The following is a 21144-nucleotide window of genomic DNA, read 5'->3' as shown; positions in this document are numbered from 1 at the left end:
CTGAAGGGTGATGTGATCGTTTTCATTGATCAGCGTTCGGTGGATGTCAGTGTCTCATGTGGACGCTTATTGCACTTCCTCTCAGATCCTGGGAGAATTCCCAGGAAGCTTTGGAATCTGTAAGGATTCTTTAAACCATGGTAATCTGAACATGTTAACTGTGGTAATCAATAGTCACATCAGCTCGACCCATCAGATATATTCTCCTTCTGAGCGGTCAGGTGACACCAGACTCCTCAGCGAAAAGTAGCTGTAGTTGAACTGCTACAAAGTAGTAATGGTGTTGCTTGTGTCTTGTAAATCTCCAGTTTCATAGTCTGTCTTTGTAGGGTGGCAGTAAAACAGATGAGGACAGAAATAATTGAGGAAAGAGAGGCTGTCCTTGTGTTGTCACTTAAAGACACGGGCGGAACAAAGAGCCACCCATTATAATGAATGAGACTTTGATTTGTTTTTTTCTGACAAGGTCACCGTGAGGGGGAAAAAAAATCCACTTTGCCTGAACATGGACAAAAAGACAGACGCAGAAAAGATAACTCATAACTCTGTGACTCAAGATAACTCTGTGTATTCAAAATGCATGTTTCTGTCTTTATTTACTGTTTAAAAGCAGCATCTGTGAGAAGAACATCATGTTCCTGAGTTGGCTACAGTGTTGTTTAAAGGGGTAGTTCACCCCAAAATTTAAAAGGTCTATCATTGTAGGAATATTTGAGATTCAAAACAATTTAAGCTCAGTTTACCGCATTTGTGGCATAATGTTGATTAATTAAAAATTTAAGACTCATGCCTTGTTTTTCTTAAAAAAAAAAAAAAGGCTATGTTGAGGAACCTACAATGGAAGCAAAGAGGTCATGTTGACATGATTTTGGCATTTGCTGTGTATAAGTCATATCCAATTTTAAACCTTCAAAACGAGCTTTACAGCTCAGAGTTAGAAATGTGAAGCTTATCATTTATAAAGGCCCTTACATTAATTCTTCTGTTAAAAAGTATACTGTATATTATTTTGTGGTCAGTTTATGGCTTATGAAATCAAATTGCATATAACAAAGCAGTAAATGCCAAAATCATGGTAACGTACATATTGTTTATGTCTTGTGGCTGTATAGTTTTAAAATAGTATTTAAACATTTACTTTTTGTAAATGGATATTGTCCCATTCACTTCCATTATAAGTAAATCTTAAAAGGCTAAAAAAAGCACCATAATAGTAGTATATGTAACTCTATACTATATTAACTATAGCACTATATGCCAAGTACACTAAAGTCACATGATTGTTTTGTGTGCGAAACGGGCCAAATGTAAGTGTGTAATCTTTGATAACACTTTATTTTAATGTATCTGTTATATTTACTTTAGAAATAGCAGTTAATTATGCATCCTTGTAATAACAGTAAACCAAACCCGGAATCTATAGTAAGTACATGTCGTTAATTGATAGTACATAGTACTTATTTGTGTACACAGTAACAACGGCACATTAAAATAAAGTGTGACCAAATCTCACCCTCCATCTGTGTATTTTGTAGTCTTGTTTTTAAACATGTTGCAGTTATTTCATATAAATGCCATAGCTGTTACCATGGGCTGTAAAGGATATAAAAGCTTCATTAATTAGCTTTGTGATTCTTTGCATTGGTATTTATTATTAGTGTTGTTGCATTTTAGTATGCTGTATGTTTCTTTAAGGGAAGAGGCATGCTTCCTTATTGGTGTATAAAATACAAATTGAGCATAGCGCATTAAGATTAAAGAGAATAATCCATCTTGAGACAGAGCTTTGTCAGACTAATGTGTGTCCTATGGATGTGCTTTTTACCTGTCACATCCTGATCTGGGATCCATTAACATTATTTAACACCATAACCTGAAAACAAAACGATTGAATAAAAGCTGAAGGAGTTATTAGAAAGACTAAAGAACATGACAGTGTTTTAACATCTCATGAATCAGTTATGAGTTTGATTTTGTCATAACACATCTGTAGCCTCATCGTGTGGATTATTCACAACATAGAAAGACAAGAAAACAAGAGACAGTCAATAAATCTCTTCAGCATGATGTTCTCAAGGTGTTTGCGCTGTTATTGAGACTGATGTGAAAAAACAAGATGATTTTAAGCATGAGTTTAACAAAGAGTTTTTTTTTTTTTTTAAACAATACATCTAGCAGCATAATTTTATACCTTGAGATTTAGACCCCTTTAGGGAAAACTAGAGTTAATCAGTTGTATGTAAATATATCCAAATAGTATTACTTGAAGTTATTGACACTTAACAGTGATGAAGAAACGTGCACGAATGAGAAAATAAAGAGTGAGTTTGGATAACCATTATTAATAAGCTGTGAAAAAGAACTCAATGCATTGTTCACGCTGACTGACTTGCACACAGGAAGCCACCTCTCTCAGACCGCATGCAATCCCGAAATCAGTTCTCTTACACATCGTATTAGGCTTGAATAGTCAAATACAAACACTAGTTATGTCAAAATGCCCAGCGTGTGGAGTAAATAAACACAGTCGGTTATGTCGTAAGTGAACATAATCAGTTGCGTGAAAACTGGATGGCATCAATATATCGGATCGGTGCATTCAGTCTTAAAGTGACAGCAACCCAATAAACCTGCTGCTGTCTGTGTCATTAATGTTAATCAAACCGTAAAAACAAAGAGAAAATCACTCACTGCCCTCAACTTAATCACTTGTGGATGTTTAAATTGTTTATTGAATTTAAATAAATCTAGATGCTGTAAATGCAAAAACTTAGTTGAATTAATATGTCTTTGTTCTATTGTAAGTCCTGTTGTTTATGATTATTTAGTTTGTTCTTATTTCTAATAACTAAAATAAAATAACAAAACTAACTGCATTGATTGAGATATATATCGTTATTGTGAAATGCATACCATAAAATATGATTTTGTTCATTTCGCTCACTCCTCTAAGGGACAGGTTTTAAACTGTTTACCTCTTTACTAGGTAAAGATTTAGCTTGTGTTGTAATAAAATAGAGATTGAGTTTAGTAAAGTCACCTTTATTTCTATAGCGCTTTATACAATGTAGACTGTGTCAAAGCAGCTTCACAGAGATAAACAGGAAATAGCAGAAGCAATTATGGAAGAGACAGTTCAGATTCTGCTGTGTTAATGTTAAAAGACAATAGTGTCATTATTTATAATAACCTTGAATCAGATGAAGATCTACAACTGTTGTTTCCTTGTAGATGAAATGTTGCATCTGAGTGAACTTCGGTCATATCAAGAAATGCGCTCTTTGTTTTCTATGAATGTGCATGAGAATGATCAATTTTATTTTTATTTACATTTATTCTTTTTTATAAAACTTGAAATTGTTCATAAAGCAAAAAGTGGTTTATTTAACCTTTTTTCTCTTCACTTTTCATGGTATATACATCACTTCATGTGTTGTTACCAGAATTATTAATAAATAAAATTCCAGTTATAATTTTTTTATGTGGATCGATCCAGAAATGAATTGAACCGTTTTCCCCCTCACAATGTAAAAGACCGTTTTCCTAGGAGAGAAATCCAATCAAGATTTCATGTACCCTTCCAGTGGAAGTAAATGTTAGCAAACATCGAGGAAATGTTAAGCGCCTGGCACATTTTCATCTGGAAAATGACACTGGAAATGATGCAAGCCGTTTGTTATACAGCAAACAGAAGAGTCAAACTGAACTGAACTCAGGCCGTCGTGCTCCACCACACACAATAAAAGAAACAAGATGTAGTTTCACTCGTCACATTCACATGCGAACGCCTGTGATAGTTCAGTAAAGATTGATTTCTTTAGCAGTCATAGAGGCTGCCGGAGCTCACATGGCATTTCATTTGTGTGCGTGTAATGAAATAGTGATTCACTGTGAGATGAAGTGCCATGTTGAATCTCACAGGCAGCGGCAGCTGTCTGAATATTGATCTTGCAGCAAGAAAATTATCAGTTTCTGAATGCAAAACAATACTGAAAAAGAACTGCGCTTTCATCAGACATCAGACAAAGTATTTCAGATCATTGAAATGGAGGCAGTTGAAAGACTTTGATTTGTTTATTGAATATGTTCTTATGTCACGTTAAAGTGATAGTATGGGCAAAACAAAAATATATCTGTCATCATTTCCTCACCCTCCACTTGTTCCAAACCTGTATAAGTTTCTTTTGTTGTAGACAGTCACATGACAAGGTTTGTTTGTTGTTTATTAGATGAAACCAGTAGCTTCCACTTCATATGAATTATTCTTTATCTCTGCAACCCTCTATGCACACCTTTTTATATGAATGGTTTGGTACATTTCAAATCAATATCAGCTTTTCTTCATAAAATCCACAGCTTTTAACAAAGATGCACATTCATATGTGATATGGTCTAAAAGCATAACAAAAATCAGTCAATTTATGTTAGAATTTTAGTAATTACAACTAAAACGGAGCAACCATGTTGATTGAAAATGTATGAATGCTTATTTGTGATATTAACAGAACTTATGAGCAGGTAGTAGTGCTTCAGATGCTAAAAAATGATTAAAAATGTACTAACAATAATACTGAAAGGATACTACTACTACTAGTAGGCTAATTCTGCTACTAATAACAATATAAAACATGCCTAGCTTGAAATTTTTAGTTTCTCTCATACGTTAAATGTGTGTAAAGTTTTCAATAATTGAACAGATATTCTTTGGCACAAACTGTTTTGTGTCACTAATGTATTTCTGTGTATTATTATGGTGCCAGTTTCCAATTCAAATATGTCTCCTTTAGAAGATTTACCTTCTCCACAACATAAAAACAGTAAACAGTGGTTGTATTTTGTTTGTCCAAGTGGGCTGATCTTGGTTGGAATAAGCTGCAGTGTGGACCAGATTTAATGGGATAGTCATGGCTTGAAGGCAAAAATGGGAAGGCATCTTAAAGCTCTTACTGAGGGGTTTATGCCTTCAGATGTGTTGATTGATGTCCACACAGTTTTATCATCACAGAGAGTGGAGGATTGGCTCATGGCCTGTTGTTTGGCAGAAGGGTGCTGGTGTTGAGGCCAAATCACACAGCATGAGAGCGACCCGGATTATCCCATCCTCCAGTGGGATCACCTCATGTGAGGAGGAGGAGGTGCTCAGGTTATTTGAATGGAACCTACTCTACATCTTCTACAGATCTCTATCTCTATAAAGCATGGATCTTGATCTTCTGCAAAGAGAGTTTGATGCCAAATTATGCCCCTTTCCCCTAACAGGGTGCTGTTACCTAGCCCAGTACTGTTCTGACCATAAAACCTGAAGGTCTTAAACAGAAACCACTGATGTCTTAAAGAGTTTTGAGGAGATATTAGAAGATACAGTGGGATATTGATTAATTTGAGGATTTTCTGACAGAATTCTGAGAGAATTTCTTTTCCTTTCTATTCATCAGGAACAATGAAACTGGAAGCTCAGTGTTGACATGAGACACATGGCTGATATGTTTAGCCTGAGGCAAGAGAGGTCCAATCGCTTCATTATAGCGCTGTAAAAGTCTTAAATATGTGTTTATATGTCAGACCTTCAACCAACCCTGTCAGCTCACTGCTGCTGAGCATGCTGGAAAATAACCCTTGTTATATATAATGCCATACATGTTATATACATATGCACATCACACTATTGTGTGGAGGAATATTGTCAGTTTTAGGTCAAACATAGTTACTGTATTTAACGAATGGATTGAGACGCTTAACTGATCTCCTCCAGATTTGCCTTCAGGAGGTGATGCTGCTCATTTGACTAATAAAGTCAGCCAGAAGCATGACAGTAGTTCAGCTGTTCTTAAAAATTGTGTAATGGACTCATTTTTTAATATGCTGCCGTGTAGCGTGACAAAATGCTACACTGGTTTACAAACTCTCTCCTGATTCATTTGAGTGAATTTGTTTAGATTTACATGAACAGGTTGCAAAAATGTGATTCAGAGATAAATGATTCACAGGCATCTTTGTGGCATTCAATTTTTGAGATAGACTAAATTTTATATTATTTATTTGAAATGTGTGTGTATATATATATATATATATATATATATATATATATATATATATATATATATATATATATATATATACATATATTAGTATCACTTACTCCATAAACAGCCCGTTTTATACTGATATATCTCGCATAAAATGGTTTTTACCTTCTTACCCATGTTCCTTGTGCTGTTGAGGGGGTTGGGGGGTGGATCTGGTTCATATGGTGACCTTTGAAACAATCAGCAGTGTCTTAAGGTGAATGAGGCAGTATTGAAAGGTTGTGTCCAGATGCCGGTTGTGAGGTTTCCTGTGGATTACATTGATCCTCAGAAACAATAGAGCTCACCTCATGCATTGTGAGGGAATTAATGAATAACATACGAATAATCTCCTTGTTCACGCTACATTGGTGAGCATTTGGGGTGATTTTAAATGACTTTAGCTGCACCTGTGCTGTTTCTTGTCATAAATAAGGGGAAGAGTTTATGAAGCCCTACAGCCTGTCCTTATCTGTCAGTGTTTAACTTTATATCATTTCCAGCATATCCAGCAATAATGAGAAGCTCAATGCAAAACTGGTGACAGAAATTGTAAAATACTTTTCTCAGCCAAACTCTCATAGAAAGAAAGTAAAAATATTAGACTATTAGTTGAAAAATCAGATTTAACTGTTAATACTAAATTAAACATGAAATCATATGGAAAAATAACAGTGTAGGAGATCCAAAAGCAGAATCTTGACATGGAACAAAAACATGCTAAATTAGAGCGATGCATTAAAACAGTTTTCAACACCAAAACTATTCAAACTACATAAGCAGATTTCCCATTTTATTTTGCTGATTTAACAACGTAGTGACAATGCTGTGCATTTAACAGAAAACACCAAACCCATGATGTTAAATTCAGTTTCTGAGAAAAGTTTACATACAATGTGATCTAAGAATAAATATATTGGCTACTTACAGCCACATCGGCGAGCATCAACGACTGTATTTCATTCATTATATTGTTAACCCATTTCACCACACACAAAAAAAATTAAAATAAAGTGAGGGAATGAGAGCCTGCACCCTGATGTGTTTCTACCACATTAGCATTTGTTCGATGTGCAGATTTGAGTGGATTTTGTAAAACAAATCAAGAATTTAGTTTCTGTGGAGATCTTCTGAACCTCTCCATTCTCTCTATACTCCATCCTCTCCCTTAAACCTCTTACACCTCATTCCTTATGAACACGGTCGTCGGTGTGTCACGGGTAATTGTGAGTAAGTTTGAGTGCAAACAATCTTTCCTTCAGTTTTGCAGCTTTGACTGTGACTGAAAAAAAATCTGGATGGTGTGTCTTGTGCAAACACATCACACTGCAGAAGTAATGTGATTCTTCAGAGTCATAAACCGAATATACATTTATGAATATATGTGTCAGTCAGGATTTATTGGCTGTAGGTGCTCACATGTGAAGAACATATTGAAAATGCTTCTTTACAGATAGACGGCCTCTGAATATGAAAAGCTGAATATGAAAGACCTGTCTCTCCCTTTCTCATGCTCCCTTCCCCCTTACAGTCCTCCGAAAACCATAAAAGCAGTTCAGAAATGAGAACAGGAATGGAATATGAAATATTCAGAGGGCTTATAGTGTGAACTGTGCTGATCGGAGCAAAAGAGGGTTTCTGTGTGTAGAACGCTGACGACACTTTCTCATGCACCATCAGATTGGATAATTCACAGTCAAAAATCAATTAAGTCATGTTTTTCAGTAAAATATTGAAGTATCCTTAAAACAAGATACATTTACTTGAGTGGAATTATGTAAGATGCTAAGATCTTCCAATTTTATTAATTAATATTTATCATATTTATAAAATGCAGCCTATACATTTGAGAAGTATTAATATTAATTATTATAATAGGTTTTTTTTGTTATAAGCATAAACCTTAAATAATTGTAGTTGATGATATATGCTTAAATCTAGTACTTGTTTTCCTAGAATTCCTAAAAAAAACAAAACAAGATACATTTCATTTTGAAGCAAAGCTGTTGAATTAACTTGAAAATAACAAATATATGAAGTTTATGCATAAAAATCGCAAAGGGATAACAAAAACTACATCATGTATTTCTGAAATGAGTCTTAATATCTTAGTTTCCAATTAAAATGTGAATTTATCTTGTTTTAGGGTTGTTTTTACTGGCAAATGCCAAAAACACTGATTAAGAATTTTGTTTGCAGTGTGCTCGACTCTACACAACACACACACACATGAAATTGAATGCTGCTCTACTTTCTGCTTTTATAGACTGTTTGATCATCTGCTGTATTATTTCCCACGGTAAATGAGAGGAAATGGAAGAAGACTTTGAACAACAAATAAACACACTTGCATTAAAGTGCACGCTTAAATCCGAGTCCCTGAACTTGAGCTGATGCAAGAGCACGAACAAGAATCAAAGCAGCCTCGCATTTTATATTTCATCTCTTCATTATGTACGAGCTGCTGTGTGCTGGTAATTGGGCCAATACTTTGATTATTCGTGATAATTAGCATGCCTGTACACAACTGACATGAATGGCGCTGGTTCAAAAAGAAAACTCCTGTTAGATTTACCAGCAAGTTTTAATCCAGTGCAGAGGTCTTAAGGTTGTCAGTGTTTTTGGGGTTAATGACCTGCTGCTGTTTGTGTGTTTTGTGCGACAGAAGCTGGCTGTCAGAAGTTGTCCTGTGGGGACAGTCGCCAAACCCCTCGCCCTCATCAAGCCGCCCAGCCAGAGCATCGCCATCTCTGTGGTGCCGGCAAAGGCTCCCGTTTCCATGGTGACGGCACACATTAATGGACAAAAGGCAATGAGTTCTGAGACGCTCCAGACGTCCCCCATCAACCTCCAAACACCCGCCAGACAGCACATCAGTCGCTCACAGGTACAACTACACAACTCTATACTAACATCAGCCAGCCACAGATACAACGAATCCATCTGCACATATGTAGTACAGCGTTCTCAAATACTTTAGTGTGAAACAGGAACAGACCCTCCACCTCACAAAATTATAGTATTATAGTAATGCACAGCATCATGTGGTGACAAATGATACATTCAGCCATGTGGCCTTCTCTAGCCATATGGTATTGTGCCCTTGTGTAAAGTGTGCACTTAAGTCAGAGTAGATGACATATGTAATTTATCACAACTGAAAATTGACCTATGACTTTTCAAAGTTGCACTTTTGTGCTTTGTGTGTTGGTCATTCATCTGTCCACAAACTAGGGCTATTTATTCATAATAGTAATAATTTACAGAAAACTTTTATTTTATGGAAAACTGCAGTTGATCTGTTAACATGGAGGGGCCTATAACCAGTGTTCGAACTATACCGTGGACTTTGGGGGAGCCCACCTTTTTTTATTTGTTAAAGGGGGGGATTATCGGCCCGAGCCTACCCTGCCCCCCACCCCTTCTCCTAAAACAGTTTATATTACTGTTTCGGCTATTAAAATAGTTCAGTTTTGTGTGTAATGGCAAAATTATTATATTTTGTTTCGTTTTTTTATCAAGTTAATTTAGAAAAATGTTTGGAACATTTTTGTTTGTTAAATAGCCTATAAGTTTTTGTTTTTTTAAAGTAATGACCAAGCAGTCAGCTGCATGAGCTGATCATAGCCTGATCAAAGGTAAGAGTAATACATCATTCGGACCTGTAAAGGGTTGTATTTGTGTGCACTCACAATACCAACAAAAGGTAGTTCTTTTATAAAACAAAGAAAACAAACATGATGCGCTTTCTGCCATCTTGAACAGGAGCGCTTCACAAAAATGAACCGAAGCTGAGCGAATACATGTCTCACAGACATGATAAATATCTATAGAAAGCTTTAAATTATCACTTAACGAAAAAAAAAATTGTTTTTATTCTAATCTTAATCATAATCAATAAAGATGCATATTTCTCTCTAAAGGCGCGTCTAATGAGGAGACGGCGAGTCAGGATCAGCAACTTCATCCTTGCGACACGGACTCAGAAAACATTAGTTTATTAGTAAATAATTCAAATATCTCCTTACTATTTCCTGCAGACACATTCATGGTTATGTTTGCTGGGGTTTTGCAGCAAGCTTTAGCCTATTGCGTGCATTTGAACGCAGAACTACTCAGCTGCGCTGAAGTCACTTGCGCTCGCTGCTGCTGCGGGACACTAAACACCATCAAGCTGCTCTCAGTCGCGGCACGGTCTCGTGTTATTTCCACCAGCGCGGCAATTTTTTTCATCACTAATCGATGGATGTCTACAATATAAAAATAAGGAGAAACCCAAAACAGGCCCGAGGCCCGGCCCGCGTCTGAACTATGACGAAGTCATAATAATCCAAGATGATCACATTACACAAAACTGAAATTGCACATCAAAATAACACATTGTCAATATTTTTTGAGACCCCCCAAAATTTCATAAATCACGTTTTCAGGGGAGCCCATGTCTTATTAAGGGGAGCCGAGCTCCCCCGTAGTTCGCACCCTGCCTATAACTATAAACCATTAGAGAGGTCTAAAGGCCGTTTCACACTGAGCGCGAGGCGAATCGCCAACGAACGGTACACACCGAGCGTGAAACGACTGATCGCCTTCTGATAATTCAATCCTGCACGCTAGGTGGCGGCAACTAACAATGTATTTTTCCTTAGATATGCGTTTCGTGTATGGATTTAACATCGTCCACTGTTCAATATACAGCATTAAATTAAGATAAATAAAGTTTGGTTCTACATATCTATAATGCTTACAAGAATACATCCTAAAATATCATTAGAGGTACAATTAGCATCAAGCTACACTTGAAAATTCATGTAATTAGACACGTGATCTAAGTTCAAATCTAGTTGGACGGCCAATTTCATCGTGGAGCGACAGGGAAAAAAAAATCGACACACAGGCCGAAATTTTTTTTTTGCGCTGCGAATGTTTGCGCCTAATAGCCCCATAGGGATCTATTGTTTAGATTCAAAAGCATCATCGCACAGAATTTTCGCATTCAGTGTGAAAAGGCCTTAAGGTTTTGTTATAAAGTATTATACTGTAACTATGCGACAACAATTTCTTACTTTTTGTCAGGAGGTCAGGCATCCACGTCTTAAAAATGAAATGTGAGCCTCTTATACATCCGCTGAGAAAAAACTCCTTCTCAGAGTTATCTACTAAACGTCCCTTTTCATCCAAAAGTGTGGTCACTTGGATTCTCTCATGTTTACTTAAAATTTCTTCGGAGAGAAAATAAGTTGGATGTGAGAATTATTGAGTGCTAAACACATGTAAAATTTAATTCATACTGGAAGCTGGATCCAGGAGATCCCTAATATGGATGAATACATTGAGCTATCGCTGTAGCTAAGTAAAGAGAAACGCCTTGATTAAACATGAAGACAATGAACACACAGTCTCAACAATACATGCTTTACTTATACAAGGCTATCTTTTTTTGGAAAACGGGTTATTAAACACTTCTCATAACAAGTTTGGGAAGATGTTGTTGTTGAAAACTGCAGCCTTTGTGAATCCAAAGATATGACTGTATTACGGAGTATTGTGTTTCACTCACTTACTCACAGCACTGTCTTGCCTTTTGTTGTTGGTTGTCTTATGCTCAATTTCCGTGATTTATTTGCTCAGAGATCATACAACACTGGACACACTGAAAGTGCAGTGTTGCAACACATTGTACTTTTGCTACTCACACTTATAAAATCGGTCAACCATAGGAACGTAATCTGTTCACAAACTTCTGTAAACAAAACACAATATTTTCATTGTTTGGGTGAACAGGTACAATGTTCCAACCTATTTTGCAGTCGCCTCGTTGTTTATATCAGATGAAAAATATTGTCTGCTCTGGTTGGAGAGTGTCCTGGTGTAGGTCTTCATAAATAATAGCTAAGACCTTCCACAACAGAAAAGACTCTTTATTCGCATGAGTAGTCACCCCCTCCACTGCTTCTTTCACTCTTCCTCCCCCTCCTCTCTCCCTTCCCCCTCCTTCATGCTGGAACGCTGGGATTGTTTTACTGCCTTTTATGGCTGTATTGTTTGGGAGAGTGAAGCTGTTTTCAGCTCTCCCAGCTGCCCACTGATTCAAACACTAAAACACCCATCACACTGGAGGAGGAGAACCAATCACAGCCTTTTTGTTTTGTTGATGAATACGGGAGGGGGGAGACACCTCAGACCACCTGGCCAGTCATTTGGAGCCGGATAATAAGTGGATTGTGGTCCGGTGTGAATGCACATACTAACAGCATCATTTCAGCACACATGCACCATATGACCATATGAAGCAGTTTTACAAGCTACAAAAACAACAAGGATAAAACATCCAATAGTTGTAGTTGGTGGGGATTTTGAAAGTTTTGTTATAATAATTAGCAACATCTTTACCAAAGTTTGTATGATTGGACTTGCACATCGCCAGCGAACAGTAAAGGTTAGGACTGTTGCATGTTTTCATGTCCACTCCTGACATATATTAAAATTTGCTGTAGCATATTTGTAGCAGAAAGTTTGTACAACTGGATAGTAAAAGCATGCAGGGAATGTAATTTTATCACTGTAATATTTGTAATTGTAAGAAAGTTCAGCTAAAATTGCTTGTCAAAATGAAGAATTTGATGGCAAAAGCATTTAGTCAAATATCTATGCTTGAATATTATACCTAGAATGATAATTCGATTTATGTACAGTGTGAACGGATGAAACAAGACACAATTTCCTGTAGCCTAAACTTTAGTACATGTTCACTATCAACGGTCAGTTCTGAGGGAAAGCAAGTAATGTGTACCTTGAATGCGATATGAGATGCTTTAGATAATCTACTGCACAAATGTAAATTAAAAGCACAGTAAATGTTAACAGATTTAAAAACATCACTACAGCATTTTTATTTCAAAACAATTTGTATATAACAAAGCTTGAGTGTTATAACTTCATCTTATTATTAGGGTTTCTTTTCCTATTATCCGTCTGTAAAACAATTTATGAATAATATGTATGTGTATTATTAGACCTCAAATAATACCATGATTATTAGTGTCCATGTGCAAATGAGATGAACAATGTAAAAGGTTGCTTCAGGAGGCAACATGTATTTCAACACAGGAAACACAAAAGAGGAATATTAGGCAACAGATTGAGCTCAGAGATTGGGCTCATTATTTACAGAGTCTATAAAAATGGAGTCCAGCAGCACATCTTTCAGAAAGATCGTTCTTCTGTCTGCTTATTTACAACCTCCCACTGACTGTTCTTCTGCAGATGTCTTTAAGTAGTAAAGTATTTCTCTGCTGTTTCCCAGTGATGTCAATGCCAAACAAAAGAGACTTATTTTGAGTGGAAATTCTTGGATGTTGGTTTCCGGGAATCAGCTGAATAGATTTAATTACCATTGTTGAAACATACAATTTTGTGACTCAAAAAAATGGCATAAAATCACTTGTTCATGTTCATTTGTGTGCATATATATTAGGTGCTTTTAAAGTCTGCCAGAGTAAGACAGAGTTAGTGTTCTAATTACTATTATTCTGGACAATGTTTGTGAGCACTTCTCATTTTATCGCCTCCATAAGATGAATTACTTGCTGTATTCCTCATTTTTAGGTCACTTTGGATAAAAGCATTTGCTAAATGAATACATGTACAGTAAATGTTAATCTTTATCATTATTTTCAAGGTAAAGAGTATTGTGTACAGATATATTGAATTCATTCATTCAAGCATAAATATTTGGCGAGTTACAACATGACAATTTACAACCTGAACTACCTTTGCTTTGGCATAAAAAAGTAAAAAATTATGTAACTGACCTTGACAGACAGTCATGAGCAGGGGTGAGCAACTCAAGCTCTCGACGTCCAATGTTTTGCATGTCTAGGTCCAACCATAATAAAACTTGAGGATTACTTGAAAATAACTGTCAGGTGTTTGATTGGGCTTGGATCTAAACTCTGCAGGTCCTAAACTCTACCCAGGAGGGTCCTCTATGATTTTTATGGGTTTGTTTGTTTTTGCTTGTTGGTTGCACCATATGGCTTTGATTTGACATGCTTAAATATGAAATTATACAAATTTTCATAACGCAAAATATCTTAAACCTAAACAAGGTTTTCTTATGAAAGTGTATTTTAAGTCAATTTATAGATTAATTTTATTTTTAATCTGTATTTTTAAATAAATTAACAAATTGGAACAAGGAGAGAGCATCTTATTTAACTATAAAATATTTTAACCATGCAAAATTTTACATTTGGTTCACACAAAATGCACTTTTTCACTGCACTGTGTTCCTTTTTTTTTTTTTAAGTAAACATCCTAGATGGCAGTCTTTAACCATTTTGTCACATCTTGCTCACCTCACGCATGAACACTGTCTTTAATACGCTGTCAAATTAAAGGTTGAAATTCAAAACCCATGTCAAAACCCTGCCTTCTTTTCCATTTATCAGTGTTAGTAAATGTTTTGACATGATCTGCAGCTTTGTGCTTCCAGTGTAGACCATCAGTTGTATCTATTGTAGACTTACAGAGGAGCCACCTAAATGAAGATGGGCTCTGTGCCGATGTTTATGCCCTGCTGATAAGTCAGCATTGGGGTGCTGTGCTACAAACAGCCACAGTAGCACACGCCAGTCCAAAAAGCATCACTAATAACTCCCACTCACCAGTGACACGGCAAGTGTCAAGTGTTAATTGAATTGCACAGTGTCTACATGTGCGGAGAGAAAAGCACAGGGTTGTTTTGACTGCTTCATTTCATTTTCAAAAGATTATTTCTATCCTGGTTCAGCTAACATGTTATGTTTTTTTTATTATTCAGTACTGTAAAATAATAGATGTTAGTTTAATGTTAGCTTTTTAAGGTTGATTGTTTGTCTGTTTCCATGGTTGAAGTCAACTGTCCTTTTCAGTAAAGGGATGATTTAAATCTGTGTGGAAATCAAATATTATGTATATGCTTTGGGGCCAACTGTATCGAGAGAAACGTCACTGTAGTTTTCCCTCTGTGTCTGTAAAACACTCATATGTAAGTGTCATTTCCTCTTAGGCCAAACTGCTGAAGATAGAGGCTTTATTATATGTAGTATTTTAACTGCTCACAGCGCCTCCATGTGGTGTTTTCTGGTATTGGACCACTGGTGAGAGAGGAAATACAAGTCATTTTTTAAAATGTGACATTAATATTATAAGAACAACTGTTATTTTAGTTTTTTCATGTACAGTTTTTTTTGCTTATTTCTTTTTATATTGCTTGTTGTAATGTGAGAAAAGTAATGAACTAATATTCTGTCATGGAACTGTTTTCTGTAAATATTTTAGCACCTGAACAAGGAAAAACGTGTTTATAGCTATATAACAAACAACATTTACATTTGTCCTACAGATTTTGCTAAAAATGCTATGGGAAGACTGGCATTTTTGGTTGATTGGTGAATTGTAGAATCAGAATTTTCTTGAATTAATTTAGTGGTACGTTTTGAAGTGAAGTGACATTCAGCCAAGTATGGTGACCCATACTCGGAATTCATGCTCTGCATTTAACCCATTCAACGTGCACACACACAGCAGTGAACACACACACACCGTGAACACATACCCGGAGTAGTGGGCAGCCATTTTATGCTGCAGCGCCCGGGGAGCAGTTGGGGGTTCGGTGCCTTGCTCAAGGGCACCTCAGTCGTGGTATTGAGGGTAGAGAGAGCGCTGGACATTCACTCCCCCCACCTACAATTCCTGCCAGCCGGAGACTCGAACCCACAACCTTCGGATTACAAGTCCGAATCTCTAACCATTAGGCCACGACTTCCCCTTCCCCTAAGCTTTTGAACTCTTTACAAAGCTTAATAACTTCTGCAGTGTTGCTTGACAAGTAAATTAATCTTAAAGATTTTAAGCTGTTTTACTGGAAAACAAGCAAAATACTTAAAAATACTTAGTAAAATTGTTTTGTTTTCATAACATTAAGATATATAAGGCCACACAGAATGTTTCATACAGTATTATAAAAATGTCAGATTTGTCTGTCAGTGATTACAGTGGTTGTTTAAACAGCTATAAGATCTATGACAACTCACAGTTGTGCCATTCCAAACCTAAATTACTTTATTTCTTTTGTGGACCAAAAAAATAGACTATTGCATTTTAAATGTTCTGATAAACAGCTAAAAATAGGTGCTTCAGTTTACCGTTTCAAAGCATAATGGGGCTCCAGGCTAGAATAAGCTTTATAGCTTTTAACTGTTCATAAACTCCTGCGGGAAATGTTTCAGTCTTGTTCATCTATCATTGTGTGAGAAGTCTTTTACACTCATTTCGCTCCTACACAGGTCTAATCAGGCCTCTGAATCCTCAAACGGTTTGTGACGTTCCAGGAAAGAGCAGAATTGTTAGCGTTCACCTGACATTTCGTTCTTATGGCAGCTGCAGGGGCTGATGGGTAATTCACTGCAGGCCTGCTGTTTAATTCAGTACTTTCACAAAATACAAGCTGAATGCCGCAGCTCAAGGTTACTGCCGTCTCTCTCTCTCTCTGCTGGGATTCAGCAATTACTAAAATCACAGCCCTGACGGAGCAAGACATTTCATCCGGACCGTTGTCATGGGAACAGGCCGCAGGCTGCCCCACCTCCTCATGTCGGTTCGCTACTGCACAATAGACTGAGATGAGTGACTGAGAGGGATTTTAAAGCAGTACGTCTCAAACTCTTGTCTTGTATTCTTCTGGTTATATAAGACCCCTGTGACAGCAGGACATGAAGTGCAAAATCATGGATGACATTACAGCGAACTAAAGCTTTAGAAGCAAAATGAATACTTGGAGCGTATTTATAATACTATTATATATAGCTCTAATCTCCACAAGAGTGCTTATTAGTCCTTATTTAAGCAATGTGGCACTCAAGGTCTTGATAAAACATTAAAATGCAAAACTAAATGAATAAGTTGTTAAAATAAATAAAATGAAGTGACATTCTTCTCAAACTTCTCATGTTTTTATTTATCAGTCAACAAGTTTCCAGCTGCACTGCTTGAAAATGAAGTAATTTTTCACTGCTTGAAAAGTAATTACTGCGAACATTTTAAAATGTTAAGTTAAAACTTCTTGACTGAATTAGAAAACATCTGATATACTTATTTTTAAATATATTCTAATAAACATTTTAAAATGTACTTTTTAATAGCTTTTTTAACCATGTGGGGTAAACAATATGTGAATAGAGTAATATGTCTGAATTAAGAGTACTCATTAAAGTACCCAGATGATATACTAAAGTTTAAAGTGAGCATCCAATCAGGGTTGCCAGGTTTTCACAACAAAACCCACCCAATTGTTACTCAAAACTAGCCCAATCATGTTCCAAGGGGGGTCCCCTGGTAAAAACCGTGTTCCGGGGGGTAAAATACACGTTTTTTGGTGGGGTTCCTCTGGTAAAATTAGCATTTTAGGGGCTAAATATCACGTTGTTGGGGTCGCTTAAACCTGCGGACATGAAAAACAACCCACGGCAACAGTGTTAAAGTAGCCCAATTCCACAGGAAAACCCATGTACTTGGCAACACTGCATCCAATGGACACTTTACTATCCCATGTGGCCATGGGAGAGAAGTTGTGAAAGTCAATGAAGTGACGCAACGGACTTTGTGGGTTCAATGAGAGTAAGAATATGACAAATGTAATATACACATTTTTACTGTAGTGCATACTTTATAGAGAACATACTTTTTTAAAAGGTGCAAAGTAAGAACTTGTTCAAATAATATCTTTCTCTTACAATATGCGATTTCAGACTAATACAATCTTTATTTGAAATTGAAACATCAAATTACTATCAAAGGTCGATTTACTCTATTTTTGACTACTACTGTAGACATCAGCATCAGATATCTATAAACTTATGCTAGTTACTTTGTGATAATTTGAATGTTTGTATCAAAAAAGAGAATATATTGAATGGTTGACCGTTTATAATGCAGTTTCATATGCAGATTTGAATTTTCAAATGACACCAGTGTGATCATGTTTCAGAGGATTAATAAATCAGTCAAACGTACAAATTAGTATATAGAAATAACTGCCCAAATCAATCTTCCAACCCTCTGATCCACTGATTTATTCTGGCCAATAAATGAGTTAAACTACCTCACTAAAACAAAAGTCATCGCCTGAATCACCACTTAATGACTGACTCAAAATGAGCCATGAAATGAGTCAATCCCAAGAGCATTTTTGGTACCAGTTTTTGTTTCAATTCTCTGAAAAGCACAATTAGAAGAAACCACTTCATGGAAATGAATCTGGCTCTTCTGTCCTGTTCGGCTGTTTAGCATGAGCAGTAGATGAAGTAACTACATAATTAATGGATGTTTTTTCATAATTCTGTCCTCCTAACATCTGAAATGATTGCTATTCCTGTCTCATCATATGTTTGGTTTCTGTCTGACAGATGTTGGGAGCCCTCACCGCGATCCCGATAAAGGTGCCTCACATCAGCTCTCTGCAGCGGCTGGCAGGGCACTCACCCAGTGTGCTACCTCAGGTAATACACAACATTAGAAAAACACTCAAACCTGTATTCATGAAACCTTATTATTTACAAATAATTTTCATTGCAGGCACTTTTAAAACATGTCAAAGGCACAGCAAGCATCAAGTGTAGATAATCCTCTGTAGCAAACCCTAACTGGAGCAGCTAAAAGTGAGAAAAAAATTATGGTAGTCTATGCCTTAAAGGAATAGTTCACCCAGTAATTAAAATTTGTTTTTCATTTACTCACCTTCAGGTAATGTATTTCTTCAGTAGGACAGTATAGAAGATTGAAACCTTGGTTTTTGGTGATTCATGCAATGCAAGTTCATGGCTACCATCATTCTGAGAATCAAAAAAGCATATACTGCCTAAACAAAATTAATACCTGTGAAAATACATTATTTTGTTCAGCTTGTTCGTGTAATCATGGAATTAAGTCTCATATACACAATTATGTTATTAAATCAACCAATAATGATGTGAAACGCAGATGTTTTACATGTCTAAAGCAGATAAAGTGAGTAAAATAGTTTGAATCAATTCACCTTTTTACATAAACCATGAAACACTATAAAAACTTTCATATCGCCCCTTTATTCAAGAGCTCGGGTTCATGGATGTTTGTATAACTGCTCATCAGTTCTTTGGTCCCCAGTGTTTCCTCAGTTGAATGTACTTCTGGAATAATTGAATAAGTTGGCAAAAAACATTCTTGGATCATATACAGACCTGTGTTGGCTCATTTTGCAAATTATTTTCTTCCACAGACTGATTGTTTCCCTTCATAAGACCTCAATATATTGTCAGGAGCCATAGGTATTAATTTTGTGTTGCCTGTATATGCTTTTTTGACTCTCAATTGAACATGAATCACCAAAAATCATAGTTTCAGATAAAAATCTTCTTGACCATTCTACTGCAGAAAAAATTTATCTACATCTTAATGGGTGGCACTTGCTCTATAAATGACGATTGGAGGGGTAAAATTCCTTCAACATCAGCTTTTTATAGTAACGGAAAAATGCATTTGAAATTACACAAGTGAAAATAACCACATAACTTTGTGCTCACATAGACTTTTATACACACACTATTCATTAATGACATAAACATCTGAGATTTATTTAAAGAGATCATAAACAAGCTAAACTTCATCCAAAATAACCTGCAACTAAGCAAATGCCAATCAAAAGCTGACAGAAACTTGACCTGAAAGATTGAACAATTTTGTTTAGGAGATCAAAATATTTGAAGCCAAAGCCAAGAACCATATGCTGCTTAGGGGAATAAACTTTGTGTTCTGTATCTTTTTAGGTCAGGCCAAAGACTCTCATTCCAGACAGCCTTCCCCACAGCCCATGCCGAGAGCAGCAGTCCGGTCAAACGCTGGCCGTGCCGCAGAGCATGGCTGTGGTCAGCCCAAAGAGCCAAGGCGCATCTTTGCCAACTGCCAACAGCACCTTCAGTCACGAGAGACTGTACAACGGGCAGGAAGAGAGTTCCTCTGTGCCCTCGTCTGTGCCGAGCACGTCCACAGCCTCCGCAAGTCCAGGGGTAGCTTACGCCATCATCTCAGCAGCCTCGCCTGCGGCCCATGGGGTGTCAGGAGTAACTGAGGCCATTAAGGTGCAACCGCTGATTTTCAGCCCTGACAGCAAGGTCAGAAGATCTCTTATCACCTACTTACCTAATAAACATGCTGCTCAGCATGCTGAATTAGATTTCAACTTGCATGATCCCGTTAGTGTCACGCTGTGGCAAATACAAATTAGATGCACATTATCTGTTCAGTTGATTTAAGATTTTTAGGGCCAGTTTTACTAAACAGTGCAAATTGGCGCGAGAGTGCAATTCCAAAACCGTGCCAATGGGCGTGGAAATTTCTGTGGGTGATTTACTAACAATGTGCAAATTAAAGAACACAGACACAACATCTCATTTACATATCGACCAATGTAATATACCAAGCACAGCACAAATGAGCGTAGTCGCAAATAAAGAAAGTTAAGAAGAACTGGAGGCCAAAAAATTAAGGGTTGCAAGAAGTTTTGATAGAGCTGGTATTGCGAGACTCCTAGTAGAGGGTTCCAAGTCGTCTTTTATTTCCTGAAGCAAATTAAAAATAACATGGCTTGGCAAACGATTTGTTCAAACAATTTGTTCTTCTGGCATTCCAAATAAATTAATACGTGGAAAAAATCCTCTCCCTTCTACCACGCACTCTCTGTGCCTCCTTCTAGCAACAATAATTGCAGCCATTTCAAGCACAAAATAGTTTAAGACATGCTTTTTTGGGGTGTTAAATAATGGTGCAAATACCAGTAATTTGACGAGCGCAAACGTTAGTAAAATACATTGCGTGATTCATTTGAATACTCTCCTATAAATTCTGCATCTGAAAGGGAAACTCCTACAAATGCATATTCAATAAAGCCAGGGGCAAGAATAACTGTGCCTTTTCAGCGCTAATTCATCACTTCGCGTTTTTAGTAAAAACTGACAGTACAATTTTAACCCCAAAAGGTGGTTTGCGCTGGCGCAAGCTGTTA

The 21144-nt window shown here is 36.7% G+C and overlaps 1 protein-coding gene across 1 annotated transcript in view; it reads left to right on the top strand.

The window, feature by feature from the left end:
* Positions 1-21144, top strand: part of LOC306858643 (PHD finger protein 21B-like) — a 42603-nt gene that overhangs the window by 11061 nt on the left and 10398 nt on the right. The window contains exons 2-4 of the mRNA XM_079399263.1: positions 8731-8952; positions 18512-18604; positions 19910-20254. Of these exons, the coding sequence (XP_079255389.1) occupies positions 8731-8952; positions 18512-18604; positions 19910-20254 (660 nt within the window). The remainder of the gene's footprint in view (positions 1-8730; positions 8953-18511; positions 18605-19909; positions 20255-21144) is intronic.

The sequence above is a fragment of the Barbus barbus genome (genome assembly GCF_936440315.1).
Source record: "Barbus barbus genome assembly, chromosome: 39".
In the NCBI taxonomy this organism is placed as follows: Eukaryota; Metazoa; Chordata; class Actinopteri; order Cypriniformes; family Cyprinidae; genus Barbus; species Barbus barbus.
This window is presented reverse-complemented; position numbering and strand designations above follow the sequence as displayed.